Raw genomic sequence first — 11052 nt, 5'->3', positions numbered from 1 at the left:
CTGCACTCATTCGATTTCGCTCGAAAAATCACGTCGAAATAGTGCATTACAAAATTCATTGCAGGATTTTTGAAATTCCGGAACGCTGTTTCAGCTAGCCGTAAGTGAAGTATCTACGTTAAGTAGAGAAGCTGAAAAACTGGTGTCTACTACGTGATCAAGTGCAACAACCTTGTAAAACCAACTAGTGACCGATTTATTTTTTGGAATATCAACGCAGCTACTGAAACGAGAAGATAAATGCCATTTATCTGGAGTATAAACTTTCCGATTGAAGTCAAAGATCTTTATTCCTACCTCTGACGGGTATGCGCGTTGAAGTAGTTTATACGAAATAACATACGAAACAATTTGTCTAGGAGTATTTATAGCTGCAATGTGGCAAAAGTTGATTACACTCTACTCTAGTACAGAGAGAAACCTACCCGAGCACCTGTAGGTTGGTGTGCTTGTTGAAGTGTTCGAAAAAACATCTGCGTTCAATGTGGCCAGCCCTTGAGGTCACTCTGTTCTACTTTATGAGCACACCGTGGAACACTCTGGAAGGAAGAAGACGCTTGAAGACGCTCGGCAGTGAGTGATAAAACGGCCGCACGTCTGCAGTGAGGTTCGATCGCCAGAGTTTACTTTTTTTCATACATCACGGAATTTGAACTACTTTCATTCGAAACATGTCTTTTCCTGGTTCTATCGCGTTCGATGAGTACGGAAGACCTTTCATTATCTTGCGTGATCAAGACAAGCAGAGTCGCTTGACCGGCAATGATGCGATTAAGGTGAGGCATGCACATGTTTTATAATTTCCATTGATTACATTTTCTGTTATAAGTTCCTGATCACACTGATTATAACTATTCCATTTATTAATTCAGATAAATTGCATTATTTCGTGCACACTAATTTACTTAATTTCACCAAAGTGCTGATCGCGTGGTGGCTTTGCAATTTTGTTCGCGTCACGTGTTCGTAAACCGGTAGAGCCTCGCGCATTCGTGATATTTTATTTTACTTCGAACTTTGGGATTATGTTGTTCATTTAACACCCTCATGTGAGCTGCAAACCGTCAATTTCACAGCGATTATGAATTTATCGCTAAATATGATTGGCATTTTAACAATGAATCCAATCACAGCTTCTGTCTTATAACCATATAAGGAATTTCTATGCCTGTTCCCCCCTCATTCGTTCAGTCGACTATAGACATTGCTGCATAATACGTACGTCGCACAGTGGTCCAAAAGCCCGAATTCCTGGTCAAAACTAATAACTCAAATATTTCTCAGTGAAAATTGCTAGTATTACTATACCTATAGTTTTTTGGCTTGCTGGTTTCGAAAATGAATGCAAAAATGCGAAATTCAAAGTGGCGGCCCCAAAATGGCGGATATTTTTTACAAAAAATGGTACGAATTTTTAGAAATTCATAGTACGAATGTTTTTCGGGTCGCTGATTCCGAAAAAAAAACAAAAATGCAAAATTCAAAATGGCGCACGTTAAATGGCGGATGTTTTTCGCGAAAAATGATACCAATTCGCTGAAATTCATACTACTAATGTTTTTGGGGTCGCCGATTCCGAAAACGAATGCAAAAATGCGAAATTCAAAATGGCGGCCCCGAAATGGCGGATATTTTTTACAAAAAATGGTACGAATTTTTAGAAATTCATACTAGTAATGTTTTTGGGGTCGCCGATTCCGAAAACGAATGCAAAAATGCGAAATTCAAAATGGTGAACCGAAAATGGCGGGAATATTTCGTGAAAAATGGTACAAGTTTGTTAAAAGTGATATTTTGTAAATTAATTTCTTTAATTCATACAGATTTTTTTCTTATAAAACAAAATAACATAATTTTTAAAGATACATACTAATCGCAATCTGAATTTTCATCATCGACGTCGTTTTGATGAATGACGTTGTCTGCGTCGCCCCGCTACACTAATCCTACGAGGCAGGCCACGAGGCTCCGACCGAGTCGACAAAACACTGCTTCAAAGAATGCGTATTTTTGACCAATGGAGCAAAAACGAGCAGCCGATGCCAACGGTTTCACATTCTCTATACTTTTTCACACTAGGAATCGTTAAGATCTCCGCAGGATCTCCGGGGATCATAACTAATTCTCTACAGATAGTAATGCAATTCAATGAAATAGGTTATTTTGCAGCACTCGTATTGCATCATTCATATCGTCGCCATAAATTCCGAAACTTGGTTCATTCATAAAATTTAGGTAATTCACTTACCTTGAGGAATAATATCCATTTTGGTTGACTCGATTTTGATGAAAATTGAAAAAACTACAGCCTTTTTTTTCGCGCGCTCGAAAGCGTGCACACACCACAGTCCCGCGCGAGTCTCGACAATGGTCACTTTCGAGGGCTTACCACAGGCCATGGAATGAATCTGAACATCTGCCCTTTTGGATTTCAAAGGTCTAATGCTATCTATTGACAAATATGTGAAGCTTTACCTCGGATGATAACTTTCGGTTTTCGGGGTTTTGGCCAAGAATTCGGGCTTTCGGACCACTGTGCGTCGGTATTACAGTTGCATCTTATGCTTACTTTTTATTTCCTGTCAGAATTCAATTATAGACAACCCTTTTCACATTTTTGCAACTTCAGTAAGTACCTTATTGGAAAAAAACTTTCTTGTCATCTCCATGGGTGAAGTAACGGTAATGCTTGAAAATACTTTCTTTTTACCACGTCCGACTTGAGATTCAACTCAAAGGACAGCGGAAGAGCCAGTCCATCTGTATGTTTTGACTTTGTTTTTCTTGAAACATGTTACTTGAATCCAAATTTTATCTTTCAGTTACGCACCTTGAGACACAGGAAAATTTTTATTTGAAATTTGCCTGTGATTTTTAATAAAGTGTGCAAGATAAAATAAAATATGAGAAACTGAATCATTGAGTGATTCGATTAATGGACCACGCTTACTGATGTGTTTCTTACAAGCTAGTTCACTTACAATCTGTATTAATATTCTAACAGATTCACATGATTTAAAAATTGTGTTATTGTACTTCATCACAATGCATTATTATTGGTAGTATTTTTTCGATGACTATGTATTCATTGTATGTTTTGTAACTCATTGTTACTCAAGCATAACAGATAGAACAAGGTTGTGAAAATTTCAAAAGTTTTAGATGCGAACACAAGTAATATTGTTTTACATAACAATTTAAACATCATTGAAGAAATGTTTTCTGCCATCTTGAAACATATTTTGAGTGGTTGGTAGTAAACTTGATTAATTATATTAAACGAGAGAAAGATGGGAAATAGTATTTTCGCAGTATTCGTTAAACTACTGCGGTCTGAGCTTGTAAGATTAATGCAACATTTATGCATTTCCAGGAATCAATGTTATATTGCGATTTTAAGATTGTCCGGAGTTGAATAGATCATAGTAAATTCCACTAAAGTAAGACATATATCGGTATTCTTGGAATTCTACATTTGTAAATTCCACCTAGAATTTCAAAACAGTGATTTCTGTTTCAATATTTTATTGTGTTGATATCATAAACCCGAAGTGCTGTAAAAACTTTCATTCTACAATAAAATCTTGTTGCAAACCGTGAATAGTTAAGTTAATAATAAGTTATAAGAGAACCTGTAATACATTTTTGAGGGTGAAAACTTGATACAATTCTACAGAAGATTTGTAATCTAACATAAGTACAGGGATCAAGCTTATACATTGGTATATTTACATTGGAGTTGTAGTTTAAAATTAAATGTACGTTGCTAGTACTTGTGTGTAATTATGCAGTTGACTGATTCTCATGATATATCAAAATAACTGAATTTCGTTCTCTCTTCTCTAGTCGCATATCTTGGCAGCTCGGAGTATTGCCAATACTTTGAAAACATCTTTGGGTCCCAAAGGTTTGGACAAGATGTTAGTTAGTTCCGATGGTGATGTAACAGTAACCAATGATGGAGCTACGATCTTGAAAAACATGGACGTAGATCATGAAATCGCCAAGTTGATGGTGCAGCTTTCTCAATCGCAGGATGATGAGATAGGCGATGGCACAACTGGTGTTGTTGGTAAGAACATCAAATCTACATTTAAATCATAAAACATTAAAAATGACATATAGGATGCAAAAGTGAGGAATAATAAGAAAAAAAAAATTGGTATGATGATATTAGTTGAAAATTACAAACAAAAGGAATACAAGGCAATTTCAGTAACAATGAATTGGAATCAAGGATTGTAAATTAACAAAGTATATACGACTAAATGGTTGAATAGCGGGTGAATTTCAAACATCTATTCTTCAATTCGATTGGGTTTGTTTTATTCAAAAGTATATTGATCGAGTTTCTTTTATACATATTATATTTGCTTTGAATCAAATTATTGTCAGAAAAAAATATGTAATCAAACGTCAAACTACATACCGTGGAATAAAACAAACTCCAACAGAATTCAGTAATTTTTTATCAAGATCCGATGCAAATTTCTATAATTCACCCACTTCTCTAGCTGTTAGGTATGAATATATACGCATCTACAGAACTTTCTACACTGCGATGAAGCATGTTGAGACGTGTGAATCTCGATTGTCTCGAGAAACTCATATGTAAACAATACAAAAACCATGCAACATTAAGTTTCATCGATCTGAGATTCTGAACCATTGGGCAGCTATTCTTAATTGGCTGCACGCACTGATATGTGTCTCACATCTGTATTCATGCCATTATGTAAATTTGTCTGTTTTGGGCAATTTAACTAAAGCAAACTCGCTATTTTCAAACTTTGGAATAATTTGAGCATTTCAATTTTCACAATATGATGCACGAGTACATATATACTTTATTATTGTGCTTTATTGAATTTAAAACGATTCCCAAGTCACAAAGACGATTTTTCTTACAAATACAATGTCACAAACTTCAGCTTCACTGTATCGTAATATTGTCGCAAATTTTGTCACTTCTCTTACCTCAGTATTGGCTGGCGCGCTAATGGAGCAAGCTGAACAGCTCTTAGACAAAGGAATTCACCCAATCCGAATAGCTGATGGTTTCGAGCTTGCAGCCCAATGTGCGAACAAACATTTAGACACTATTGCGGAGGCTTTCCCAGTCAACCTCAAAGACTTGGAACCTCTAATCAAGACTGCCATGACTACTCTTGGATCCAAAATGTGAGTGCAAGTTGAGATAATATTGCGTCAACTTGTCAATATTACACGTCAAATTCTTCCAAACATCCAGTGTTGTATTTCGTTAATTTTTTATTCATTATTATTATAGCATCAACAAGTGTCACCGACAAATGGCGGAGATTGCTGTGAATGCAGTGATGGCTGTCGCTGATTTGGAGACACGAGACGTCAATTTTGAATTGATCAAACTAGAGGGTAAAGTTGGAGGACGCCTTGAAGACACAATGTTAGTTCGTGGCGTTGTTGTAGACAAAGACTTCAGTCATCCTCAAATGCCTAAGGTAATTACTATCACCTTTTATTGATCGATTTTTTTGTCGATTTTTTCTTTTTCTTCCCCATTCAAGATCCTGCGAGTAATCGCATTTACAGAGTTCGTGATTATGAAATTCATATGTTAATTTAAGGAACAAGTTACACTAATTCTAATCATTCGAAATTGACTTACAAAAGCGTCTGCTTTTGCATCGTAAAAATTTGACCTTCTAAACTTTTGCACTATTAGTTTGAATTGTTGTATTGATATATCTGCAAGGAGAATTTCAGCAGTTTCTTCAATGCACTGCCTGACCAGACACCTTGCCGTATTATCAGCATGTTTGATTCTCGTGTATTTGAGTAATTGAAAAACTCAAATGCTGTATCGATTTTGCAATAAGCATTTTAAAAGTACAGTTTATACAGTTAAAATTTCAATTGAGATCAACATCCTATGTGATGTTATTGAACAATCTGGTTGCAGAATAGTGTAAATTTTTATTAAAATCGTTAGAAACGGTGAGTATAACACTGTTTCCATACTCGATGTGTTACAGAGGTTGGAGAATGTGAAATTGGCAATTCTCACTTGTCCATTTGAGCCGCCAAAACCGAAAACTAAACATAAGCTTGACGTGACTTCTGTAGAGGACTACAGAGCATTACGAGAATATGAACGTGAAAAATTCACTCAAATGGTATCTCAAGTCAAACAAGCCGGGGCAACGCTCGCTATTTGCCAGTGGGGATTTGACGACGAAGCCAATCACCTTCTCCTCCAGGAACACCTGCCCGCTGTTCGGTGGGTCGGTGGTCCCGAAATCGAGGTGCTTATAAGTTTATTTTATTCTGCGGCATCTAGAAATTCGATAAAAGTGTCGGTGAAATTTATTCAATTTTGAAGTATTGAATCTACTCGGTCAATTTAATCCAAAAAGTGTGACATACGTATCGTTAATTTATTCACATGACTTTTCTCACAAAGGTAAGTGAAGACTGTCATGCATCATCCATCATGTTACCAAAATTCGAAATTCTGAGCATTCAGTTCCATTTATAAACAACCCAATGATGTGAAAGCGCAATAGAAGGGGGTAGCATTACGAAACCAAGCGTCTGGTTCTCTTAATTATGAGTCCTCTAATTCATTCGAAAATGTATATACTTAATTTTTCGAACCTATTGTGGGCTTCTTTATTTGAGCACAAAGTCGACTTGGGACGTATCTGTTGCAGTGGCCCTAATGATCAATGATTATGAGAGCTGAGGGTTTTTTCACTTTCTTCATTAATTAACTGTAATCATAGATATTGTCAAAAAAGAAAGAATTTTTATAATGCTGATTATTCAATCCTCAGTTGATTGCCATCGCTACTGGCGGTCGTATCGTTCCTCGATTCGAAGAATTGACTCCTGATAAATTGGGATACGCGGGTGTGGTCAGAGAGTTGACTTTTGGAACCACAAAGGACCGCATGCTCGTCATTGAGGAATGCAAAAACTCACGAGCAGTAACCATTTTCATTCGTGGAGGCAATAAAATGGTAAGTATGCATTTTTTTTTTTTCACATTACGATCAGACGCCTAATTTATAAAAATAGTCTTGTTAAAAAATATGGCAAGGAGAATTTCAGCGATGTCATTCAATGCCTCTAACTTGCCAGACACCTTGCAGAAGAAAATAGCACAGTTTGCATATACGCATTTGATTGATAATAAAAAAAAATTAATTGCATATCAAATTGTGTTACAAAATTTTATTTATAAAATATTGATTAAGTTTAGTTGCAGCATTCATTGTAGTCCGAAAGAAATCGTCGACGCTTAATATAGTTTTTGATCATTGTCCCTTTCATTAAAGCACACTGTACTCTGTAAGCACATTTATTACTGTCAACAGATTATTGAGGAAGCGAAACGTTCGATCCACGATGCACTTTGTGCTGTGCGCAATCTCGTAACTGATGGAAGAATAGTCTATGGAGGTGGAGCAGCCGAAGTTTCCTGTGCATTGGCATGCGCCGCTCATGCCGACAAGATCAGCACCCTTGAGCAGTATGCATTCCGTGCATTTGCTGATGCGCTCGAAGCCATCCCCATGGCATTGGCAGAAAACGCAGGACTTTCTCCTGTCGATGCTCTTGCTGAAGCCAAGGCGCGCCAGTTGACAGAATCAAACTCTAGTCTTGGAATCGATTGCATGAACGTTGGCACAACCGGTAGGTGTATTTTGTTGAAAATGTACCTTCTGTGTTTGCTTGGTCGCTTTTTTTTTCTATATAAACAAATCCGTTTTTAACAAACTGAAATCTTTAAAATTCATGTTCTTTCTTTTATTTTTCAGACATGAAAGTCCAGAACGTCATCGAATCTTTGAAGAGCAAGCAGCAGCAAATTTTACTTGCCACGCAATTAGTGAAGATGATATTGAAGATCGATGATATCAGATCTCCCAGTGACAACGGTATGGGAGGTTGAATCTGCCGAACATTCACAATAAAGATTGTTCAAATTTTCATGACACGTTAACGCGACTTGATTATTGTATTATATTAATACGCTTCATTTGAATTGTTTCTGATAGTTATTAAACATCACCCAGACCGCTTACTATGCTCTGATCAAACAATTGATTGACTTCATGCTGAAATTAATTTATAATAAAATAAAGCTATAATTGACATAAAAAAAAAAATGGAACCTATGTAATTAATCTCATCATTCGGATTGTTATTCATCCCAGGCAGTGTTCCGACGATAAAAGTTATCCCGCGATGGTGGTTACATTTTATTATATGCACATAGTACCTATAGTGATTAGGTAAGGATTTCACAAGGATACAATCTGGTTATTCGGCTCAGACTCCCGCACAATTTAGTCACAATAAAAATAGATTCCGCAAACTGAAAACTCTGATAAATATTTAGAGCTGCAAAGTATTGTCGAAAACCGAATGTGGTCTGAACTGAATATACAACTTGTACTCGTGCGTTTGTATTCGATTACGTATGTCGTAATTTTTCTTATAGTACGTATGTAACATGCATAATGACTCGCTTCAACATTTTTTAAGTATCTACGAGTAACGGTTATCTTACGTTTGAAATTTGGCATGAGATACGCAACTATTCAAGCCAAATGATGATATCGAGACACGGAAAAGAACGCAGTATTGTAATTTTTTAATTTCATATTGTTCATAATTATTACTAAACTCAAATTTTGGCATTGATGTAATAATGACAAGATGTCAACAGACTCTAGAAACCGGTAATAGCCTGACAACCGATAGAAAAATGTCTGGAACTCCCGGTTATTATCCTTAACTTCGCGTGCCTTCATTTGTAATTACAATACGTGTGTAATGTTACTTTTTTATGAATAAATCAAAAATCAGATACTGCGATTTCAGTTAATATCCGGAAACATCGTTCACTTCGCGCATTACAAATAATATTTTTATCATTTTTTTTACTCATGGTAAATTCTAGCTGAATAAATTAATATCTGACGAATATTTTATCCGATCATTGCTAATACTCGTGCGTTTATATCTATCAATTGTAATTATCTATTCGATCAGATTGATTGAGATATCCCGATGTTACTCGGGGGCATTACATATCTATTTGTACTTGCAAACGTCCAACGATAAGAGTACGATTCGTTTCAGAATAACGTAGCGTTAACTTATTGTATATATCGATCGATCATTCAATTAGTTCTTAATCGTAATAAGCTATAACTCAACTTAAGCTTTGGCAACATTTTCAACGTAAAAGTAAATCTTGACATTCCTAGGTATTTCTATCGATAAACTTGCACAAACTGTAGCGCTACGAAATAAGCTATTGAATTTCCCCACAGGATTTGAATTTCACGCAACGTTTCTACTACTGGGGAAAAATAAACTACAATTAAGGAAAATTGTACCGATCTAACTACCAAGAAAAGTTAAAAACTATTAAATTTCGTCAACTTCTTACGGATAAATTTAAGCGTATTAATAGTGTGAGGTCGATCTTAAATTGTAATCTGAAAGGAAGGAAACTAAGATGCTTATTTTCTTTCTGTTTTCTCAATACGTTTGAATTTTGATTATCTTTTTTTTTTCTTTTTTTGGGAAAGAATAAAATACGATGCGTTAGTCCCAAATATTTCGAGATCAATTTCGTAACGCATATTTTATACCGCATGATGGTTTTGGCTCGGTTTGCGCACGTTTTATACGAAATAGTTAGTGTATTCATGGGGCATGACTCCTCTCCTCGGGTAAAAGGTGTGAGTGGTCGAATAGTTTAAGAGGTTGGTAATGTTGCTCATGTAGATGTCCGCGAAACGAAAGAGACGCCTAGAAAAGTAGGTCGGATTATGGTACGTCCTAAAGACTGAACCAAACTGTTGGTTGAATACGCGTTTGATATCGTTGCGTAGATTATCCCTTTCTCGCATCCATTCGTTCAACTGAACCTTCGCTTCCTTGCCCTCGTAATCCTGGTGATCCTCGATCAACGCCGTCAGCATTTGCAGCCAATTCGCGTTTTTCTTAAACTCTGGATCGTTGAGATTGTCGATTTCGTGCTGAAATTAAATTTATATTTAAGTCCCTCTGAACGAAATAGAAAGAACTGGAATCTCGATTCACCTTACATTTTAAGAAGATTCGTTTTCAAAAATTTGTTCATAATTCCAGTATTTTCTATTCTTACATGATCTCAGAAATTTTCGTATCTGATGAATACAATAAATTGATCGATATTCGATGTACGACTGTCTCGTAATGAAATTGATACACAGTACTGATTTCCGCCAACCAACCATCTTAACATTATCGGCTTTGATCATTTATGTGAACTTTTTCAGATGCAAAAAGCTATGGTTTTCTCAACATAACTTGAATAATTTATTTTAAGAAATGGTTGAAAGTAAAAGTTTGGCATGGTCTATTTTTGATTATATATTGTAGAGTCTTGGTGATCGGTCAATTAAGAAAACGTATTTTTAGTTAACGTTTCGACCCGGATATGGGCCCTCCTCAGAACAATTTATTTTTTTAAAAACTGTCAAAAATAACAAAAAGAATTTTATAATATAAATAATGGTACTAGAAGTAATCAGACATAAATATTGTAGATGTAATACTCTTAGAGCTATTGAATATTGTTGATAGTAAGAACCTTATGATTAATTGAGATAAGGATGTTTTTTTAGTGTTATTTACCTTTTGAATGTGGACTAAGATGTAGTCGAATTCACAATTACAATTGGTGGAAACAGTGTTCTTTTGAGTGACGGTAGACTATGTCAATCTTCAAGTTATTTTATATGTGGGAGTTAAAAGTTGGTAGTCATTAATTAAAAAGATTAAAGAACTATGTTTCTTCACAGTCAGTATGTCATTGTGTTAAAAGGCTATTGAAGAAGGTAGTTTTAGCAATGAAATTAATTCACAGGTGTCAATGAAGTGGAGGTAGGCTCTTTATAATTAAGTTCTACATGTCTAACGAAATATTGTTGGTTGAACCAATTGAGTCAACAGGTGAATAACGACTGATGGGAGAAAACAATGTAATCCAGAGTGAAGGTGAAC

The 11052-nt window shown here is 35.7% G+C and overlaps 1 protein-coding gene and 1 long non-coding RNA gene across 4 annotated transcripts; one reads left to right on the top strand and one right to left on the bottom strand.

The window, feature by feature from the left end:
* The first annotated feature begins 545 nt into the window (after window positions 1-545).
* On the top strand, window positions 546-8860 carry LOC124294208 (T-complex protein 1 subunit epsilon-like). 3 transcript variants are annotated; one of them, XM_046738828.1, is made up of 9 exons: window positions 1336-1404; window positions 2515-2628; window positions 3847-4072; window positions 4983-5181; window positions 5291-5483; window positions 6018-6287; window positions 6819-7004; window positions 7362-7680; window positions 7806-8860. In XM_046738828.1, exons 1-9 carry the CDS (start codon window positions 1339-1341, stop codon window positions 7937-7939), a joined length of 1707 nt encoding a protein of 568 aa, XP_046594784.1. In that variant the 5' UTR covers window positions 1336-1338; the 3' UTR covers window positions 7940-8860. The 3 variants fall into 3 exon arrangements, with proteins under 3 accessions (XP_046594786.1, XP_046594784.1, XP_046594785.1); XM_046738829.1 differs by lacking the exon at window positions 1336-1404 and adding an exon at window positions 1738-1769; XM_046738830.1 differs by lacking the exons at window positions 1336-1404; window positions 2515-2628 and adding an exon at window positions 546-776.
* On the bottom strand, window positions 8495-10744 carry LOC124294209. Its single transcript, XR_006904147.1, has 2 exons — window positions 10684-10744; window positions 8495-10043 (listed from the first exon to the last, which is right to left on the bottom strand). It is a non-coding gene; the product is annotated as an uncharacterized LOC124294209 (long non-coding RNA).
* Between the last annotated feature and the right edge of the window lie 308 nt (window positions 10745-11052).

Source organism: Neodiprion lecontei, chromosome 4, assembly GCF_021901455.1.
Source record: "Neodiprion lecontei isolate iyNeoLeco1 chromosome 4, iyNeoLeco1.1, whole genome shotgun sequence".
Taxonomy (NCBI): Eukaryota; Metazoa; Arthropoda; class Insecta; order Hymenoptera; family Diprionidae; genus Neodiprion; species Neodiprion lecontei.
Note: the sequence above shows the minus strand (reverse complement) of the source record. Positions and strands in the feature narration are given on the sequence as shown.